Genomic DNA, 23075 nt, shown 5'->3' on the forward strand with positions numbered 1-23075 from the left:
CACCTCAATAAAATTCAACGTTGAACTTTTCATATACTACTTTTCACTAAATATTACCTGTAATTATCCTTTAAGTTACTTTTATTCAAGATAAAAATAGAAAGCACACACTACAAAACTTACAACCACTTGATCAAATGTGTATATAGGAATTATAGTTACTTTCAACTAATTTCCACAATCACTACTCTCTGGATTCTTGTCTACCAACTACATTTTTTTCAGAAACCAAAGGTCAACAGGCAGACTACCCAAGTGATTGATCAAAAGGACTTTTACTCCATCATCAGTACTATAGAATACTTCCATAAGCCATGCCCTACTGTTTAATAAAGATATCAGTATAGTCTAATATTCTTCAAGGAAGGGCCTATGTAATGTATGAAATTTATCAACATTTCTTACATTGAGATTAAAGCACACTAATACTTGAAAGTAAGTGTGGTGTCATGTTAAAGGCTTGAATGCTGTGCTACTGTACAAGAAAAATCTAATGGCATCTTACCAATATTCTCTGCTCCTCTTGGGATGATAACATCTGCAAACTTTTTGGTCTGTGAAAGAAATTATCAGATTTAGTAGACAGCATTTGATGTTTACAAAATTTAATAAATATATTTTCATGAATTATGCAGTACACTTAATATATACAACAAGTAACTTTTCCTCTACATATTGTCATGAAAATAGCACTGATCACCACTAGTTATAAAATGGAAAGAAGTTTCAACTCTAAAAAGAAAATAACACTTGAAACACAGTCATAAAAATGGTTCACACATGCACACAAACACATAATCCATCACCTCCACCTCCTCCCTTTTTTGGAACAAGCATCATTTGCTCATATGCATTTGAGAAGGCAATTACTGACACTTAACAGTATACTTGGGATGCCAGGAGCTCCCCATCAAATCTCACTATGGAATAAGGAATATATTCTACTTGCCAGTCTTTTTGGATTTAAAATTGATATCTGACATCTGAACTTTCCTTCTGTGCATTCCTTTCTACAATTATCACCTAAATATATACCATAATGGAAAACATTAAAAATGAGTTTGCCTTCTTTTCCTTTATGACATATATCTATTTAAATTCATAGTCTGTGGTCTCAACAACCTATTGACCCTTTAAGAGTTGTTTTCTTACTTTGTAATCCAATATAAGTATTATATAAAAACTTTTAGCTTATCTTTTTTTTTTTTTTAATGAAACCACATTATAGAGGAAAACAATCACACAAACTGGTCTTACTCATGCAAACACACCCAAATTAAATTTGTCTCTTCTCAGTGATGTACACAATGTATACTGCAGCAAATTATATCAAAGTATAAGTTATTTCATACCAAGTTTAAGAGCAATATCTCAGCTTCATAGCAAACATTAAAACCTCAACTTTATAGAATTTTTATATACTGTGACTGAGATGAATAGGAACCCTCACTTGGTACTCAAATGATACTTACTGGTAGACAGAACTCTTCAAAAGCAGGTTTGACAAGATTTGTGTACTGATGGAGCACCATTTCAAGGGCTCTTCCCCGCTCTCTTGTGTCTCTCATCACTGAAAAATTTAATAGCTTTTTAAGTTTAAAAAGAACATACTTGTATGTAAGGCCTTTATCCTATAAAACATGTTTTCATTATAGCTGGGGATGATGGCAAAAAAATTAATCATAATGACCAAAAAATCAATAATGATAACCTTATTGACAAACACTCTCTTCACTAATGAAAAATTCAGTTTTAAGTAAAACAAGTACATTTGATTTTGAGAGTTCAAAAACTTTAACAAAAACATCATAAGATTTAGGGAAGAGAGGGAGTGAAGCCAGTGAAACATTTACAGGTTCAATATTCATATCAATAACAGCATCAGCATCTTATAAGCATACATACCTCTTCTGGCCAACCTTGTGTCAGCATCTGAGTCAACAAAGAGCTTCATATGGAAAAGATTTCTTATTTCTGGCTGGTAGAACATAAGGATTCCTTCAAATAGTACAACATCTGCAGGGTATATGGTAGTTGTGCTTTCCAATCTGCAAGGTGTATGATATGATAATTGAAAAAGAAAAGGCAAAAGTTATTGCCTCTCACATATCAATCAAGTTATAAACTGTAACTTTCCAGCAATAAACACTGAGTACAGCCTCTGTATCTTAAAAGCACAGCCAAAATCCTACTGCTATACACTGTAATTTGGGTTGAATAACATTTTTTCTACATATATAAATATAATATCGACTGATGCAATAGAACCTTGGCTCTTGGACTCATTAATTCCTGAAAGTTGTTCTAAAGGAAAAAGAAACAAAGAAAATAAAGAAAAAAAAAATGTTCATGAATACCAGATTATTATTTTTAACATTTTTACATACTGTGATATTTCTTATAACAGCAATGTACAGCCAATGTTCTGATTGTGTTATTGGTCAGCTTCACATTTTTAATAGTCCAAATATCACTACCCCTCTATTCACTCCATTCCATTTTCAGTAATCTTCTGACTCAAAATGTATATTCAACACATGCATTCATATTCCAGACCAAAAGTTGTAACCATGGTACCAAATTCCTTGTACAAATATTATATACACTGTTGAATACATGGACATTTTCAATACTCATCCCCATAACACAATATGGGAGTATCTAATGCAGAACATTCCTCAAATCAGTTATGGCTGGCATATCAAATGCTCCAGAATTTTTTCCTCCACTAAGAAAATGTCTCAGATGGGATATTCTTTCAGTTTTTATAACAATGCCTTCTCAATCATTCAAAATGATTCATAAAATAAATTCATACAAAAGTTAAAAACCCTCATGCTCTGTAGTAAAGCATAGCCAGTCTCCATAACTGAATCCAAAAGTGTAGCAGTAGTAGTGTTGGTGCCCAGTAACCTCAATAACTTCACCCATGTTTTGGATAGTTTTGTACATCTATTCCATTACACTAACAAGTGTCACTTAGTGAATGTTGTGAACTATTTAACAAGTTTTGTGCTACACATGATTTCATCATGGACTGTGATAGTGTTGAGAACAAACATGAAATCCTGTGACAAACTCAGTACATCAATAAGAAAGACCTTTGACATAATCCAGAAAATTTGTGGCAGTGAATCAATGAGTCTCATTGTCTTGAATGGTATATATCCTAGGTAACTAAACCATACACAGAAAATACACTCTCACTCCCTCACTCATCCCATCCCATTTTACTATTCCGTATACACAAAGCGGTGCTAGCGAGTCTTAGCAATGAAACTTGTCATAGCCAAGATAAAATGGTGCATTCTTATAAATTGTGCTGTCTGTCAAAAGTGGCTGGGATACAGTGTTCTAGAAAATAGAAAATACATACTGTGTCTCAGTAAAATCATGAGATACATAAAAGATTATTTCCACAATAACAATGTGAAGATGGATCAGTAAAAAAAAGTATATGAGGCAAGTTAAGAATAAAATTGTGATATAAAAAGAGGAATTAAATCCAAGTATAATAGAGAAAATTCAACTGAATCAAACATCAAATATGGTATAAAAATCCTGAAATCTCAGTTAAAGAAAAAGATAAATAAATAAATAAGCAAGTAAATGAATAAAATACTCGTATTAATAGTGATGGGTACTATTGTTATTATCAATCAATCAATCAGTTCCTGTGGAACCCAAGGGGGTGCTATGACAAGGGAAAGTAAATGTAACTAACTGGTCATTTCATTAAATGAGAACTGTTTTTTTTTGTTCTAACTCTGACATTCATGTGTATAAAAACAAATTATATAACAACATAAGATATATCTACACTCACCTTGAGTTGGTAACATAATCATAGTTTGGGATTCTGCAGATTTTGCCATCTAGAATTTGCTGAAGAGTTTTCAACACAAGTTCATTGTCAAAAGCATCAGGATGGTCAAAGTTAAAGACACCCTGAAAGAGGTCATGTACAGTGCTCAAATATTTCTTGTTCTCACCTGAACTAATATAGAAGTCAATCTAAATAGATGTTGTTTTGTGTGTGTTTATACTGTGACCGAGCAAATTTAGCCATATTCAGTAGTAGTTTAAAAATACTCTATAAATAAGCAGTCAGTTATCTCAAAGGATGCCATCCTTAAGATAAACATGAAAATCACACCTGCAGGAAGCTGAACATGTTACATGAAATACATATACTTTCTTCATCATATGAAGTGTTTTACAACAAGCAAAGTCTAGATTAAGTATATACAGCATCCAGTTTTCTAGCTGCATCTCTCTCTAAGATTGTATTCATCTAAAAGTACAATTGTGTCTGTGCTGCTTTGCCTAATGTGCTTTGATACAAATCCACAGACCCTGATTTGAATCCAGGGTGAGGTAGCCAGTGCATGGCTCATCCAGCTATACAGACTTGAAACTGATTAATAAGTGGGAACCTGGAGAAACCTGAGGATGGTAAACTGTACAAATGTGGCTGTCAAAGAAGCTCAGTGTTTAGGATAATGAACAGCATCCACCACAGACTCAATGCCAATGAGACAAGTGAGATAGAGATGAGTATGACTCCAAATGACTACCATATTCTCATTTTTACTTTAAAACATAACACAGCTTTGTTCCTATAAACTGATGAAGTGGCTTGTGTGATATGAACAAGGGAAATAATGAACAAGTATTATAATCCAAGAAGGATAGCTTAAGAGTGCCACATTTTACTTATGCATTTGCACAATAATTTCTTTAAAAAATCTGTAAGGTTCTGGTGAATAAATACTTAGCTTGGTTTTGAGTTATTCAATATTCCTTCTTAATCCATGTATTCAACTTGCAGAAAAGAGAACGGGGTATATATAACACAAAAGATACAACCGTCCATATTTTCACATTCCTATGTGCAAACATAGCTGTGGCTTAAATATCTCATATTTCAGTCAGGCAAAATTTGTAAATTTATGGCATCAAAGAAAACATTAATATAATATAAACTTAAAAAATACACACATACACATACACTGCCATCCTCCCTCCTCCCCATGTATATTTTCAATATGTATGTACTGCAATCCGAATAAACTGTATATTATTATTGTTGTTGTTGTTGTTGTTGTTGTTGTTGTTGTTATTATTATTATTATTATTATCATTATTATTAACTGAAAGAGTGGTAAAAGGGCAAAAGATAAACTGCTCAGTTTCTTTGCTAAAAATGTCAGTGTACCAGTATTACTGAAAACAGTCAGAAATCAGTGACAAAATTGTAATGTTACAGTCCCACATATTTATCAACTAATACTGAATACATGATATTTCAAAGATAGGATGAAGTAGTTAATTTTGGGGTCAAGTATTCTAACCTCACCTCTAATTCAACATAATCAACAATCTGGCATCCTAGAGGTTAGGTCCTAGTGATGCAAGACCAGATTAGTGATAATTGAACTATACTAATATCATTTTCTAAGCAGGAGCAAAGCCTCTATCATACAAAATCACCAAACAGTGACAAAAGACCAGTTTCATAATATTTCTGACAGGTTCAATAATATGACTGCCACATCCAGGCTCTTTCAAGGTATCCTTAAACTTATGATAAGTCTTCAAATTACTTGTGAAATATCTAAATTTTGTATATCAATTATGAATCCCAACTATATCAGCATAAGGGTGAAAAGAGAGATGGGCAAATGATTACCTACACTCATATTTTCTAGTCTGGCACACAAAGACCATACTGTACTGAAAGACAAATCCTCGGTCAGCCACGATGTGTGTGTGTGTGTGTGTGTGTGTGTGTGTGTGTGTGTGTGTGTGTGTGTGTGTTCATAATTATGCAGAATTTCATCTAAACTTTAAGCTAAATACTAAATCAATAACTGAAGCTTGACCAACAGAATGTGACACACTGATACATTAAACTAGTGACATCACTTTTATTTAATCAATAATTATTGAAAGCAGGTTTTGCTACATGTAGACAATATCATATTACAATATCTTCAGGGATTCTACTTTTAAGACTATTAATCTTAAAATTAATTCCAGGTAAAAATATATAAATACAGTAAAACCTAAATAACTTGGAATTCTAGTAAAATAAGAATAGAGCTCTAAAGACTCACAAACCTGATTTAGAATGTATGTACAGATGCGACCAGTAAACTCCTTGCCATCTTAGCCCATATATTTTCCAGTAGCAATACCTGGCAGATCCACACCAGGTGAAGGCTTCAGGTTCCCATACACACACACACACACATTCTGAGGTCACGGGGAGGACAGGGCATGGACCAGCAGGGAAGGGTCAAGTGGGTGGAGCTTTAAGGCTTAGTTTTTGAGGGAGTTTAACCAATCCAAGGGAACCTGAAGCCTTCACCTGGTATGGATCTGCCAGGTATTGCTACTGGAAAATATATGGGCTAAGATGGCAAGGAGTTTACTGGTCGCATCTGTACCAATGTAAGTACATATGAAAGCTGATCAAGAATACATGTGTTGTCTATACCTTTTATCCTTTCATACTAAAAGGAATAGCTAAATATCTAACTTGTAGTAGCTACTGGCATAATTTTTTTTCTACAATGATGAGTTTTACTTTTTTTTCCTTTATGAGAGAAAGCACATCAGCAAAAATTACCTTGAATAGTAACTTTTCAATTTCCAGAGCCTTCAAAGCTCTACTTCATGAAGGTTTTACTGTAAAATATAAATTACACCAGATCTTATGAAAAATTTAAAGGACAATGTAACATCTACAGTAAAAACAAAATAAACAAAGCTCAATGGCCACACTTTCAGTATAACTATGTTTCAAGCTATACACTTAAGAATATAAAAACAAACAAACAAATAAAAAGATACATTTTAAACAAACCTTGAGGGCCTTAGAACTTTCTTCAGGATTGAGGGGTCTATAAAAGGCATCTTGGGAAATGCAGACAACTCGACGCTGAGAGTGTTCTATATCGTCTTGGCCAAGCTTTTCCATGATACGTTTACACACTGTGGACTGCCAAGCATAGGTGTTACCACTCATCCTTATCTACCATAGCTATATTAACTTCATACAAATACTTCAGAACTAGTGCAAATCAGTATATACATAAGCTAGTCAAGAGACTTTCCTTAAAACAACTAGTATGCAATTCTATCCAATGATTTTCAATGGTATTATTATAACTTATTGTAGAAAAACTATAAAACAAGCCAGAGAGAGAGAGAGAGAGAGAGAGAGAGAGAGAGAGAGAGAGAGAGAGAGAGAGAGAGAGAGAGAGAGAGAGAGAGAGAGAGAGAGACTAAAACAAGAGTTAGTTTGATTTGCATGGGCTAGAAAGACACTTAGGAGATTCACAGGGTGCTTTGCATCTTAAGTAAGAATATATATTAGGTTAATTTAGGAGATTCACAGGATGCTTTGCATCTTAAGTAAGAATATATATTAGCTTAATTTAGTATTTAAATATTCTCCAAAGTTATGTAGCCTAAAGATTGATATACAGGAATTAGCACAATTAATTATAGATAGCATATTTGTGCTTTCTTTATTTTACCCAACAGATTAGTCCCATGCACTCGCCTCCATTCCTGGCTCCCCCTTCGAAGCTCCTCCACCCAGCTGATTTGACGTCACATATATGAAGCCACGCTATTGGTCAGAGAGAGAGAGAGAGAGAGAGAGAGAGAGAGAGAGAGAGAGAGAGAGAGAGAGAGAGAGAGAGAGAATATGACCACGAATAAGGGGAGAGAAAATGATAATGAATAAAGGGGGGAGAGAGAGAGAGAGAGAGAGAGAGAGAGAGAGAGAGAGAGAGAGAGAGAGAGAGAGAGAGAGAGAGAGAGAGAGAGAATATGGTAACGAATAAGGCAGCGTTTCTCAACCTTTTTACCCTTGCGTAACACTTAAAATAAATTATATGTCTCAAGGAACCCCTGCATAAGAACAAAATTATACACCGTATATTTCTCATTTTATTTTCATCGTATTTCACGTGACAAATATCATCATAGGAAAGAGAATATGACAACGAAGAGAGAGAGAGAGAGAGAGAGAGAGAGAGAGAGAGAGAGAGAGAGAGAGAGAGAGAGAGAGAGAGAACTTTGCTGTCGCCTGACAGCAGACAGTATTGGTGTGTGTGTATGTGTGTGTGTAATCACTTTTACGTCGCGAGACAAGTTTTTCCTTTATCAATCTCTCTCTCTCTCTGACCAATAGCGTGGCTTCATATATGTGACGTCAAATCAGCTGGGTGGAGGAGCTGCGAAGGGGGAGCCGGGAATGGAGGCGAGCGTGCGGGACGGCTTCTCGGGGACAGTGCCCATTTTAGTTTTCTTGTTTCATAGCTTTAAATTTTGACAAAATTTCACAAAGAACTGTATCGAGACAATAAGATACAATGTCATAACGCTGTCCTTTTCTTCTAGACCCAAAATCAACAGAATATGAAAGTATACCTATGTCAGCAATAGTCATTATTGATTTTCCTTTGTTTTAACGGCAACAAAATATAGGTCTTAAATAAAAACAAAACAAAATAAAACACCTTGCTTGTTCATCTAAATATTACACTGGGACAGCTATGGAGCACCAAAGACTTTATTGGATTCGTCTGCACTGGTGCCCTGTCCCCTACTCAGCCTCACCTTGCCCGAGGCGGTTCCTCCGGCCACCCCGATGAGGAAGGGAGTCTTCGGTCCAAACCCATTGGCCATTCCGTTATGAGGTTTGGTCGGAGACTCTTCAGCTTTGTGCGTGGACATTACCAGCGGTGTGAAGACGCGGCGAGGACTGTGGTGTGTGGCGCTGTGGTGGAACAAGCGGCGCGGAGGATCTGCCTTGCTGTCCCACTTAGCACACGTCGCGGAGGCACTGCAGCCACTGCTGCTGCTGCTGCTGCTTCCCCAAGTTCCCTTCACCCTTGCCCTTCCTAATGACTCTTGTATCTGGATGGGAATTTGGACGTATGGAAATAGGATGGCAATATGCCTGGCATGCATGAGACATGGTACACGTGGAGTAAACATGTTTGCCTATACGAAAGCAGACTCGACTGCACCGATTTGTTGAGATCAATGAAATAAAACTTAGAATTTGAATACTAACTAATAATAATTTATATGAATTATTTCATGTATTGTAAATCCTTTCTTATATAACGTTTATAAAGTAGAAGAAAGATCAATATTCGTAGACATGCGTTCGACTTACCCAAAACATTTTGTTATTTATTGCAAGCCTATTAGTAATTTATTAGTACTGATATTTTTGCTCTCTCTCTCTCTCTTTAAGGCCAGAGGACTAGAGACAAACATATAAATTCACCAATAGCAGCAATAAGGAACGAAGGAACAACGTAGGGCTATTTCCGTACCCTGTGTCGTCTACCTACCTTGCAGTGTCTTGTGCAACTCTCACCCTGACCACATGGCGCTGTAGCGAGGTATATAGTTGGACGTACATGGAAGAAAATTTTATCTGTCAGTGGAACACTTAAGGATAAAACATTATTTTTAGCCTTTCCTAACAGTTGATGGAAGTTATCTTAATTGCATCTTCTGGTAAATGAACTGTTTAATGACACTGAATATTACTTTAATAATCAATGATTACGAATAATGCTATTATTACCATTATTGTACCACAATCATATGATTATTACTAAGCTATATTGTTTTACCGTAGTGATAATATAAGAGGCAAGGGAGTCATCTAGGGTGCCTTTCCTCATTTGTCTACCTATAGGTCCTAGGTATAGTCATCGTATTTGTATACACATGGATACTCAGGTTTAGTGCATAGTTCTGTTTATTGCTTACTATAGACGTGATGAAGTGATGGACACTGGACAGAGCTAGGCGCGACTTTATTTTTTTGACAGATGCGACTTTGACTTTGGGACTCTATTTTTGCCCTCCTCCCCAACATCCAAAGAGCGACTTATAATTACAACTTTACGACTGCGACTTTTTTTTTTTTTTTTTCTTTTCAGTGCGACTCCGCTAAATTACAAGTAAATTTTAGCGCAATAACAGAAACATATACTATTATAAGGCAGAAAAAAAACATTTATTATTTTCTTTTATTTTCTTAGTTAAAACACTGCCTATAAACTAATATTTGCAGGTGTTCTGGACGCATAAATGAGACAATTAAGTAACTACTTAAGTCTTTCCATCAGTTCTTGAGAAAGGCCCCCATTTACTCCCAAGTTCTCAACCTAAATTTTGCATCTGGTCTAGTACATTTATACTTATGATAATTATTTACAGTAAATTTGTTTTCCCTTTACCAACAGACAACAAATGAAAGCCTTTTCAAGTGTACGTACCAATAACCTTGTCAATAGATAGAATCTTTGTCCATGTTTTAATTATTACAATATTATACCATATATTATCCTTGGCGATGGTACTGTACACATGGCAGTGGCGTTCTCCTTGTCCTTGGGGTGAGAATATGTTCTCCCCCTCAGACTAATGGTCATCTTCGGCTCTTTAAAATCCTTATGAAAGGCAAGGGCAGGCTTGTACTGCACGCATTGTCGTAGTGGCTGGTGTCCCCCAATTTCAACCTGGGGCATCCTCCTGGTGGTGCAGTGCTGGGCGTGTCCACTCGCCATCCTGGGGACTTCGTTCTCATCACGTAAACTAATGTCAGACACATTATCATCGACAGCCCGACGGGGGACTCGTCAAGGCCCATGACGAGGCGCTGAGGATTGTCCTTATAGATGTCTTTATTTCGGGCTCCAAGGATCCAATGATTCATCTCCCGTACATAGCACCATTATCACAGCACGTGGCCAGAGGGTCCGTGACCCGTGCTGACCTGAGAGCGAGGCGAGGGAGCGTCCGCCCGCTGTGGAATGTGCGGATATGTCGGCCTGATGACCGCGCGCGGAAACGAGCAAAGGCAGATTGATTACCCAAAAATTGCTAAATTACCCCCAGGGGACAATTAATCCCTGTTTGGGAACCACTGGATTAATTATGGTGTTTAAAATTTTGAAAGGTCATTGCCCTCACTTCAATCACCTGTTTGTAAGAAACATACAGTGATACTAGGGGACACATGTTGAAGGGATTTGTTCCTCGTTCCAAGACGGATAAGAGAGCGAGTTTCTTCCCAGTGAGAGCTATCGACATTTGTAATGTCGTGTCTGTCAAATCTGTTCCCGCCTTTAAATGCTATCTTAATGATTTAGGTAAGAATTTTGTGTGATTTCAATGAGTAATTCCCTTTGGTAGTCCTGTTCTTGGTTAGTTTGCCTGAGCTATAGTCCTCCAAATCTAAACGCGGTTTTCTGGCTGGTCTCCTTTGGGAATAGTAGGCATTCCAGCACTGCCAAGTGAACTATCGAATTAGAGCTCCGTGTACATAAGTGAGAGGCATATTCAATGCTTTAACGAAAATCCAGTATCTTCAATTATTAAAAGAAAATGAATAAAACAAAAGTTAACGTTCCACGCTTACAAAATCCATATCACAGTACCAAATACCGGCAGACATGTGTAACCGTGTTGCTGTGATAACGTTATAATCTCTATCAACGTTCACCATAGTCCTTAGTAAGACAAATGGTGTAATAACTGTGTCCGCATTTCAATAAGAATGAATATCTAAAAAAAAAAAAAAAATGAGGTATTTCATATATAAAACAAAATATTTTTAACTCCATTCACGCGGCAACACTCATTACTGTCCAAGGCCCGGCCTGCCTACGAGACAGAGAGAGGTCACGTGTCACGGTGGTAGATACCTATCACACACACACACACACACACTGTATGCAAGTTAACTTTACAATGAAATAGGATTACTCCCTAACTAGGTTAGATATTATGTAAAACTATTTTTCGCTCTCGCTGTATATATATATATATATATATATATATATATATATATATATATATATATATATATATATATATATATATATATATATATATATATATATATATATATATATATATATATATATATATATATATATATATATATATATATATATATATATATATATATATATATATATATATATTTTTTTTTTTTTTTTTACTTAAAACCGTTTGTTTTAGGAGTTTCGACTCGACAGACCATGCCTGACACATTTATTGATTGTAAATCTGCCTGTATTCCTTAAAAATGGCAGTAAACACACACAGTGCGAAAAAAAAAGGATAGAAATTAAATATAGGCATGAGAGAGAGAGAGAGAGAGAGAGTCATTACGATAACAATAAAACAATAATAATGATAATAATAACAAGAGAGAGAGAGAGAGAGAGAGAGAGAGAGAGATGCTGGTATAGATGAAGGGAGAGAGCGCTAAATGAATTAGAGGGATGGGTCAGGTCACACATCTGACCCTTCATATCCTGGGTGAAACGTGGCAGCGCTGGAATGCCTACGATTCCCTACGGAGCCAAGCCAGAAAACCGTGTTTAGATTTGGAAGACTCTGTCTTATTTTGTTCAAATATCGTCATCTGTCTCTGCTATCTGCCACCTGTCAAGTCGACTACTGCTGTCATGTGTCTTAATGACGGTAGTTCTCTACATTATCTTGGCGATGCTGCAGTAGCAAAATAAATTACATCAAGGACACCTCTCTGAAAGTCATGGTTGGAAGTATCTCCTCTAAATGATGGAGGTTAACTTTTTTTTTTTTTTTTTTTTGAGGGGTGATGTCAACAAAAATGCGGTCTGTTTTGAAAAGTTATGGAGAAACACTTTATTACAAAAACCTTTATTTAACATATTTAAGCGATGAACACAGGTAATTAATGTTTAATTACTTTTGAAACACAACTTACAAACTTTCCATGCCTTGCAAGTTTCTTGCTTACATACTGTGACATATGTACTGTATTGGGACTCCTCAAACAAGTACAGTCCACTTCAAGACAAAACTAACAGCACAACTTCATATCATGCCTATTACAGGAGGATTTCATCCTGTACAACTAATATTTATACACTGTGTGTAAATGACTGTACACAATGAATCATTTCATAGCCAAAATAATGCAATATTTATATTCATTGTGCATGGCAAGAGAAATGCAGAAGGTCCATGTATAAACCATACCATACTCTATACAATTAAGTTATTTACAAAACTGTTGATCACATTTTAATCACAAAACAATTGTGTCAACTATAGTCATGAGACCTGTTAAACAGCACTGAGAAGTTAGCCAGCAGCCATGCCAGGTTTTAAACAGTCTGTTCTTGTTTGTATGCAGATTATAATATATGCCATAGTGATACTATTGTGTATTGTCATGTTCATGTTCAGATTATTGTTGTGTTGCACTTAACAATCAGATTTTTTATTTCCTTTTTTCTTTGGGGGGGACCAATGTTCTCAAGTAGTGGATATTAAATTTGTGTTGCACCTTGGCATATCTTGATAGTGTAGTTGCATTACTGCTCAAATTACTATGATATGTGCAACTTGCAATTGTTACCCAAGGTAAAGTACTACATGCTATCTAACCTCTAATAAGGTGATTTGGCAGTATATGTTCAATGTCCTCATTAAGAAATGAAAGCCAGTTTTGTTATGTCAACAGAACAACACTTAGCAAAGCTGATCATCTTATCACTATGACAGCTATTATTATTCTCAGTTAATGGCCACTGGTGAATCAGTAATAATTTACATTGTTCGTTAATCAGCATATCCATAAATGCAAAACCACAATTGTCCCCTACCACTCAAAACACTTGTAGGCTGCTCAATACCCATTCATAAATGAAATGTCACATTTCCTTGGCACTACTACTACAAATGTAAGGGAGGGACTGCAAAAAAATATTGGCAGTGGGTTTTTTTTTTTTTCTGGTCCTGAAGTTATAGTAATGCTGAAGCATATTCTCTAGCACACATGACAAACATCATCCATATAGACTGTAACTGAAATATGAAAATTAAATGTCACACATTTATTGTGATTAACAATATTGTGCCTTGCTGTATGGGTCGATCTCATAAATATAATATAAACACCTTTCAATCTGAAAGGCATTTATCTTTGCTGTACATGGTGTGCACAGAGATGACTTTGAAAGTCATGCTTGATGATTGGTCTCAGGAGGAAATAATTATCTTACCTTACTTGTAAGTTATAATTATTTGTCTTTCTAAATATACATTAAAGCCTATATGTAGTCACGACAACTTGACAGCTAACTACAGTTATCTGATTACTATAATTGAGCCCCAAAGAACCTGTAAGTATAGGTACTTATGAGGGTTGATTCTTTCATTTCCCAATATATATTGTATAAGTTTTTTTTTTCAGAAAATCTGTTTTAATTCTAACTTTTATACTGTAAATAATTAATTTGAACATCTTTACAACGACTAGGGATTGTTAGTCTTCTGTATGGTTAAGTGAAGCATGATATATAAAGGAAAGCCTTTCTGACAATACACACAAAATGGAAGAATGTTTCCCTCTGTGCCTTGTACTGTTTGTGGAGTTGGACTCAATTGTCCAGGGTCAGTCATAATTTAATTGCATTTATATGAAAATCACTAATCATTTATAAGTCAATGTCTATACTCTAATTGTGTGCATTTAAATTACAGGTTTTACTGCTTTGTAAAATAGTAAACATCAAGATATCTTCCTATTGAGATTTACAGTAATTCTAATTTCTCAAAGTAATAAAATAATTGATTCATTCTTGGCAGTCCTTCTACTCTTCTCAGACTCAGAAGCAGGAGAGGGCTGGGGACTGGGCCGGCAGGTTTCTGGCAGCTCCCGGCTGAGAGCGAACACTGGAGGGGGTGGGGAAGACCTCACAAGAAACCTATGGGTTGCGTTTGAGGACGGAACCAGTGAAGGCTGTGTGAGGATGCGAGTCCTTCCAGTCACGGTACAAATAGAAGGAGCCAACTGCATAGGTCAGCATATTGAACACACCAAAGACCTGTTGAGAGTTTTTTAAAGTGAAAATATAGAAATGTTTTAAGACAGTATATTGTTTATAGCAACTTATAAGGCAAAGATTTAAGTAAATTCTTTTCATTATCCAGTAATTTTATTGGTTTTGCTTAACATAGGAGAAATATATTTAGAAAAAGAGAGATTAAGGAAATATCTCACTGTTTGTGAGAAATAAACTGAATAATGATGCATTGTAAATAGAGGTTTAATTGCTGCTTCCAGCTTAGAAAAAAATATTAAAACATTGTAATGTGTGATACATAACTGTAATTCCTTAAGCTTTTCCCTAGTAAGGAATGAAATTTGCATTGGCAAGACATGTATTTGGTTTGATGATAAACAAATAATATAATACCTAAAATCTTATAAGAACAAACTTTAATATTATGACATTGTAAGTAGTTTTAAACTTATTAGGTTATGACTCCAAATTTCTTTGAATTCATTTCTAAGATATCATGTACATAATTCTACTTACCTTCAATTACATTTTTTATTCAGTTTTCTGGATTGGTTTCTTTAGAGTGAGTCTAAAGAAAGACCTTGATGGTCTGGTGTACACACATAGTGAATATGTTTGTCTAGTGTTAAGTCATTGAGGCGTCCTGGGTTATAAGGGCTAGAAGCATTTTATGTAGACTACATATGTAGTCAGTCAGTTGCATTAATGTGCTCTGGCTAACCAGACTAATGAGCAAATTCAAGTTAATTTTTAATGATTCACAGTGATGTTAATCTATGTTATTTGACTGAGGGCAGGATTCCAATTTTGGTCAGTAGGATGAAATGAAAGGGGTGGGAGGGTCGAGGGGAGGGTGGCTGGCTTACCCCTGCTGTGATGTTTCTGTCTGCAGCTGGCCCGATACTGCAGAACTGCACAATGACGGCAATGAGATAGAGCAGAGTGGTAATGGCGGTATTGAGCAGCTCCTGAAAGAGAAATGCGTCCTTCGTAGCGGCAACAGGGTGTGTGGGTCCAAGGGGAATGGGTGGGGGGGTCAGTCATCCTGGGAGGTTTGGCCCTCATACCATAGTTTTAAATTTTGAAGCATCTCCATTCGTATGTGGAAGGAGAGAAGGATAAAAAAAAACCATCCTGTTCTGGATGCATGAAAGCCCAGGCACAAGGTCAGTCAGTCAGTAGCGAGGCGGGTTGGTTGAGTCCACTGCTGCTGGAAGATCAGGTCTTTGTGAAAGAGGAGACATGATCAACCGCCTGTACTCACCCCTGACATCAGGTAGAAGGGTTTTAGCCGTCTTGGTGGTCGGGGTTTTGTAACAGTGCTGATTAACTGGACAATGCTAGCTATTATGTAAAGCACGGCAAAGGTAGCTGTTAGAATGAATTCCTGCAAGCAAGAGGGAAGGAACAATTAGCACACAAATTGCAATGAGGAATTAACATCAAGCACTTGCTCACAAGTAGGGATGAGGATTTTTGTCAACATTCAGTACAAAGCATAACTCTGACACTTGAAGTGGTAATTCTGTTGTGTTCAGAAAGAAGCATAAAATCAAAAGGCTAGTATTTATGTACATGCATGCAAACAGTGTTATAGCAACACTACAGGATGTCACACAATGCTAATGCATAAGTTAAATGCTAATTTATTAATATTTCTTTTTATAATGCTGGAAATGATGAAGTAAATTGGTAAGGATAACCAACAGTGAGTCACATAAAAATCCTCATCCTTATCTAATTAATTGTTGTCTGCTACTAGTTTAAGTGGCCCAGTATTAGACTATTGCACTTAATACAATAAGATCTATCTCCTTGTTTGGCTAATATCATCATCAGATATTTTAATTTCAAGCTGCATCATGCAAGGCTACAAAATAGGCTGATTTTATCTTTTTATACAAGTAATATATCGCTGAAAATCTATGTTGCATGTGGCAAATCTTTATAAGTAAATATAACAATACTCAAATAAGAACAGTTAATGAAATTTAATGTAATGTGCTGTCAGAGTGCACTTGTAGACTTGCACTTCTGGGATCATAGCTAGGGTAGCAACATGAACAGATTACTAACACATTGGAAATTTCCTTCCAAATTAATAGATCCTAAATATTTATGACATTTTTTGTTTAGAGATGACAGCAGTCACAGCTTGTTTTGAAATCATCAGTTGATTTTTTTTTTTTCCAAAATTCCCAAAATTTCCCCACCAGTGCATTATCCATTACTTTGTGAATAGGATTAGAATACATAGTTGTATAGTTGGTAAGACTGTGTTAGATCAATACAGAAAGTGGCTTTGGCTGCTACTCTTGTGATTAATATTACCTACATTACTAATTAAGTTATTCTGAGATTAGGAGGTGAGGAAGCTTGGGAGATAAAAAGGAATGGTAGGGTAATGTGTGGTTACAATTTTTCTTTATCTTCAGCATTGTGTTGAAGTGCTTCATGCATCACCTACTGTTATAGCTACTATATGATTTGCCCATTGTACTCTACAACTAATTATCATCGTTACCATCAACACAACCATCAGTGTCACCTTCATTGGCAGCCTGTTGCTGGACAGGAAACCAACAGCTTTCTTGATCAATTCAACTGTTCTTTATTGAATTTTCTGATCTTGTGTTCCTACTGGATTGCCATTCTGCCTTTCATTCATATGAGAAACACGACTGCCCAGGTTTTCTCCTAATTATTTTATGCTATCAAATGGTTGAAAATATTTTTAGGAATGAGTGCATTAATTTAATGCTGTTTTTGCGTGGAAACATCACAAGTCCAAATTAATCTGAATAAAATGAAATATTGCAGTTTTGAAGAAGACAGAAGCGATCAATTCTAGTGATTTACATAAAAATGAAGACAAAAAGATGTTTCTTACAAGGATTAATCAACAGTTAATGGGATATATAAATATTTTAAAATACATTGATTCCATCATACTCAAATATAGAAGGATGCACAGAAAATAAGACATGAGAGCAAGAGATATTGCAATGAAGGCAGGAAAAATCACTGGACATTTAAAGACTGAGGAAGAACATGAAACTTGTGAGTAATTGATTTACATACTTGTAGAGATTGTGTGTTAGTTAGATACAAGATAGAGATCCCAGCAGTCTTCAGATTTGACTCATTCTGTGCAGAAGGATAAAATGAGGCATCAGGAAAGGGTGTAAGCTGGTTTGAACGTATGGGGGCAGCAGACATATCTCAAGAGTACCATTGTATATGAAAAAGTTAAACTGCTCTGTGATACGTATGGAATTGACTAGGCTGACCGTAAAGCACCAGAAGCACATATATATAATACCTTGAAGCTGTCACAAAATTATGTTTCACACCTTGAAGGGCACATTAATGTTCCTATAATGAGCTTAATCCAGTAATATTTGTGTACTGCATGACTATTAGTGACTTACACCACATTTTTTTGTTTAGTGCAAGAAGGCACCAGCAAATGTGGTGCTCTGCTACCAATACAGGTGAGACTTAAGATGTGTGAAACACTACAAAATTATCTGAAATGTAGGAGGAAGCATGTGGTAGTTGAATAGAGTCAATTGAACTCCTCACACATTATGGTGATTATTATTGTCTTAATATTGATAGATATTGTGTGCCAGCTTGAATTTCCTATAAAGAGTTTGGTTTCAGGTCCTCATGGTTTAACTATGTAGAGCAATACCTCATTATTTAAGAATATGGACTATCATAAAGTTATTGAAGTCATCACACTTCACTGACACAAACAGAAAACTGATATTTACAAGGAGCAGTACATATAACAGATTAGAGACACTGATGAGAAGCATGCTTCTCTGCATAATTATGTATGAAGTGCAATACCAAGCTGCTAAGGCCCCTCAAAGAAAAAGCATGTTCCGCATAGCACACATTCATAGATCTCTATACATTTTTTAGATGTATGCTATATATTTGCTGCTCATGCAGGATTCAGTTCAAATAGACAATTTGATTAGTAGCATGCAAGATATTAAAAAAATTCAAAGTTTTTATAATACAATTTTTTTGTGAATATATCCATACTTATGCTACTTTATAAGATTTCAAGAAAAGCAAAAACTAGCTCAGATATGTTAAATAGAATAGTAATATGAGCCTTTCGTTTTTTTTTATATGCAATTTAATCTTATGATATTTTTTCATGTTATTTTTTAATTAAATTTCTTTTTCTTTTTTTTTTTATTTGCCTGATCTTATTCCTGTAATACTGTAAAGACACTGATGATATGTTGTTAGTATTCATATTGTAAATTAAATGTATATGAAAACTTGCATACATATTTTTGCAACTGTATGTATATCTGTAGGTAGTTAAGTTTGGATAATTTGATATTCTTTGCATTAAAAAAAAAATGACAATACATTCTACTGCACATGAATACTGATGTGTCTATATATATATATATATATATATATATATATATATATATATATATATATATATATATATATATATATATATATATATATATATATATATATATATATATATATATATATATATATATATATATATATATATATATATATATATATATATATATATATATATATATATATATATATATATATATATATATATATATATATATATATATATATATATATATATATATATATATATATATATATATATATATTACAAAAAAAATGAAAATCTACACCACTTTAGTACAGGTTGAACCAATGTTTTGTGGTATCTCTCTTGTAATTTGCATTTAATCTATGAATGGTTCACTGCTTGTAGATATGTGTCACTTTTAATTTCACTATCACTATCATTATTATTTTTCTCTCTTTCAGGTACTATGAATTACCTCTGACTTGTCTCTTCTTCAGGTAATGCTCTCCCAAAGAAATTACCTTGGCAGAAGAGCCCTGTTCAAACAATGCCTTTATGTGCTTGTTATAATGCTCTACATCTCTTTAGCATATCTATAATCACCTTGTCTTTATCCACTCTTACTTTCTAGCAGTGTTTAACCACATCTTTACAGACTCTCCATTCATCTTTCTCTCAATATTATGTCCATCATCTGTTTGTTGCTTTTGAACCATTCCACTGTTCCACTATTAATTGCTACTGTTATTATTTTATTTATTTATTTATTTTATTTTTTTTATTATATATATATATATATATATATATATATATATATATATATATATATATATATATATATATATATATATATTTATTTTTTTTTTTTGTGTGTGTGTGTGTGTGTGTGTGTGTAATTCACCTCGGTCGCCTGCTGGTCAGCCAGCCAGTCTCCTCCATTACGGAGCGAGCTCAGAGCTCATAGACCGATCTTCGGGTAGGACTGAGGCCACATCAACACACAACAAACACCGGGAAAGCGAGGCCACAATCCCGTACCTATTTACTGCTAGGTGAACAGAGGCCACACATTAAGAGGCTTGCCCATTTGCCTCGCCGCTTACCGGGACTCGAACCAGGGCCTCTCGATTGAGTCGAGCGTGCTAACCACTACTACGCGGTGTGTGCGTGTGTGTGTGTGTGTTCTGAGGATTTATATTGAATTTATGAAAACTCATCTGTGTTTCAACGAGCCACTCACAGTGAGGAGCCAATCGATTGGCAGGTTGATGGCGCTCTTCAGGTTAAGGAGGTAGATGAAGCACCACAGAGAAGTTGAGACGAAGGCTGTTACCACCACGAACAGGAACCAGTGAGTGCCTTTGGTCCACGCTGGTGCCGCACAGGCCATACAGATGATGCCAATCAGCTGCGGGAAAAAAACAAGTATTGTACCATTTGTTGCTGTTGTTACAACTACTATTTTATTACTATTATTACAGTACTACTACTACTACTACTACTACTTTACTACTTCCCCACCTCTCTCTCTCTCTCTCTCTTAAACATGAATAACAACAACAACAACAATAGGGAGGTGATAAGATAGGTTCTCCAGATGGTACGGTGTTGATGAGTATTAATGGTAATCAGTCAACAATTTGAGTCGGTGATACAGTACTCCTCGGGTCAATCCCCAGCGAGGCGCGGCCATACCTCCCGGAGGGAAAGGGCCATTACCAGTCATTCACAGGCGGTGGTCGTGTTTCAGTGCAGCCATTCTTGGGAAATAGCCACAAATCTTTGCATTCATGACCAATTACTGAGCAGCACGGTTGGTTGCCTCCGTCTGCCTACATCCACTTTCGCCAGGATGGAGCGGGGCACCTAGTCAATGGCAGTATCCTCCCTTCACTTTTGATGGTTGTGGTGTCTTCCACGTTCACTGTTAAAAATTCAGTTCTTTCCCCCCATCTACTCCCCATTCCCTCTTTTGCCATGCACTAGTCCCACCGGTGCTGGCTGCGGCCCAACCAGGAAGCCTTGAGCTCTGACCGTGCCCGCCGCCGCTTTACTTACCGGTTTATTTACGTGTTACTACTCGCACTTGTGTTTTGTTGATACAGCGTTTTCTGACTAGTAGGTGAACTTAGTGCCTGCCTTTTACAAGTCTTCGTATGTTAAACTTAATATTTTTTTTTCTCCTTTAGTCTCCCTGCCTCGTTATTTTGCTGTTGTGAATTATGGCACCGTCCCACAACCTCCCTCTCGATCTCTCCCCGGCTGCGGCGAGAATTTGATGTGTAATGACACTTCAAAGGTTAAAATTGTTATGTTTGACTTTTTTTTCTCTTTAATACAAATAAATAGGAAGATTACTAACGTACTATTATATCGTCTTGGAGTAATATGGATCTTTAGTGCTGAAATAATCTCATCATGGGCTTGATTTGTTCAGATCAGTTAGTGACTCGGTAAAAAAAAAAAAAAAAAAAAAAAAAATATATATATATATATATATATATATATATATATATATATATATATATATATATATATATATATATATATATATATAGGGCGCGGCCTCAGTTGAGCGAGTTAGGTACACAAATTTACATTTATTTTACGGCATGCTCTTTATAACATGTAATTTCCTTCGTGCGTTTATTTATTTATTTTTTTTTTTTACTCTTCCTTCCTGTTTATTGTGACAATTCACATTACTTTAGACGTATTTATCTTCTTTGAGCTAATTTTCTAATCCTGTCTCGTAGAGTTTGCCGCGCCTCGAGTGACATTCTTGCATGGCAACACCCAGCCGCAGGCATTCCTCTGCTGGTGGGAGGCACTTGAACTCTCACGTTTGTGTTACTTTATTTTTATCTCAACCATTCTGTATATCTTGTAGTTCTTGTAAATATTCGGTGATCTTAGTAATGACTACTGATGACATGAGCTCCAAGTGAAATGATTTATTTAATGTATTGTGGCTGTGTGTGTGTGTGTGTGTGTGTGTGTGTGTGTATAATTCGCCATGGTCGTCTGCTGGTCACTCAGACAGCCTTCCCCATTACGGAGCGAGCTCAAAGCTCATAGACCGATCTTCGGGTAGGACTGAGACCGCAACACACTCCACACACCGGGAAAGCGAGGCCTCGAGTTACATACGGTACCTATTTGCTGCTAGGTGACCAGGGGCCACACATTAAAAGGCTTGCCCATTTGCCTGAACGCTTTCCGGGACTCGAACCTGGACCCTCTCGATTGTGAGTCGAGCGTGCTACCCATTACACTACGCGGTGTGTGTAATTCACCACGGATGTCTGCTGGTTACCCAGCCACTCTTCCCCATTACGGAGCGAGCTCAGAGCTCATAGACCGATCTTCTGGTAGGACTGAGACCACAACACACTCCACACACCAGGAAAGCGAGGCCACAACCCCTCGAGTTACATCCCGTACCTACTTACTGCTAGGTGAACAGGAGCAACACATTAAGAGGTTTGCCCATTTGCCTCGCCGCGCCGGGACTCGAACCTGGCCCTCTCGATTGTGAGTTGAGCGTGCTAACCACTACATTAGGTGTGTGTGTGTGTGTGTGTGTGTGTGTGTGTGTGTGTGTGTGTGTGTGTCTTTGATGTGACCATCATACTAAACCACAAAATTTCTGTGAATGAAGCACAGTGTATGAACATATGAAAGCCAACATGTCTTTTCATATGTTCCCTATATTTTACTTTCACCAAACGAGACGCCGACAACGTTATGCCTACGTTCATTACCCCTGAAAGCATGTCATA

General features: G+C 36.1%; 3 protein-coding genes across 12 annotated transcripts in view; 1 reads left to right on the plus strand and 2 right to left on the minus strand.

Annotated features, from left to right (window-relative positions):
- Positions 1-543, plus strand: part of LOC123503982 — a 61433-nt gene extending 60890 nt beyond the window's left edge. Inside the window, exon 3 of the transcript XR_006674668.1 lies at positions 226-543. The gene's annotated coding sequence lies outside the window, so the exon portion shown is untranslated. The remainder of the gene's footprint in view (positions 1-225) is intronic.
- Positions 1-9433, minus strand: part of LOC123503977 (uridine-cytidine kinase 2-like) — a 24949-nt gene extending 15516 nt beyond the window's left edge. For 4 of the 5 annotated variants that reach the window (XM_045254152.1, XM_045254153.1, XM_045254151.1 and 1 more), the window contains exons 1-6: positions 8638-9050; positions 6872-7006; positions 3827-3948; positions 1906-2048; positions 1473-1570; positions 506-554 (exon numbers count right to left, since the gene is read on the minus strand). In XM_045254152.1, coding sequence (XP_045110087.1) covers positions 506-554; positions 1473-1570; positions 1906-2048; positions 3827-3948; positions 6872-7006; positions 8638-9018 — 928 coding nt within the window. In that variant the 5' untranslated portion in view covers positions 9019-9050. Of the gene's footprint in view, positions 1-505; positions 555-1472; positions 1571-1905; positions 2049-3826; positions 3949-6871; positions 7007-8637; positions 9051-9383 lie in introns of those variants that run through there. The other variant, XM_045254155.1, reaches the window with a different exon arrangement.
- Positions 9434-12725: 3292 nt separating this feature from the next.
- Positions 12726-23075, minus strand: part of LOC123503979 (MARVEL domain-containing protein 1-like) — a 34163-nt gene continuing 23813 nt past the window's right edge. For 2 of the 6 annotated variants that reach the window (XM_045254157.1, XM_045254158.1), the window contains exons 2-6: positions 20534-20701; positions 17997-18062; positions 16180-16302; positions 15782-15883; positions 12726-14936 (exon numbers count right to left, since the gene is read on the minus strand). In XM_045254157.1, coding sequence (XP_045110092.1) covers positions 14817-14936; positions 15782-15883; positions 16180-16302; positions 17997-18062; positions 20534-20701 — 579 coding nt within the window. In that variant the 3' untranslated portion in view covers positions 12726-14816. The remainder of the gene's footprint in view (positions 14937-15781; positions 15884-16179; positions 16303-17996; positions 18063-20533; positions 20702-23075) is intronic. The other 4 variants (XM_045254160.1, XM_045254159.1, XM_045254161.1 and 1 more) reach the window with 4 other exon arrangements.

This window comes from Portunus trituberculatus, chromosome 15 (genome assembly GCF_017591435.1).
Source record: "Portunus trituberculatus isolate SZX2019 chromosome 15, ASM1759143v1, whole genome shotgun sequence".
NCBI lineage: Eukaryota > Metazoa > Arthropoda > Malacostraca > Decapoda > Portunidae > Portunus > Portunus trituberculatus.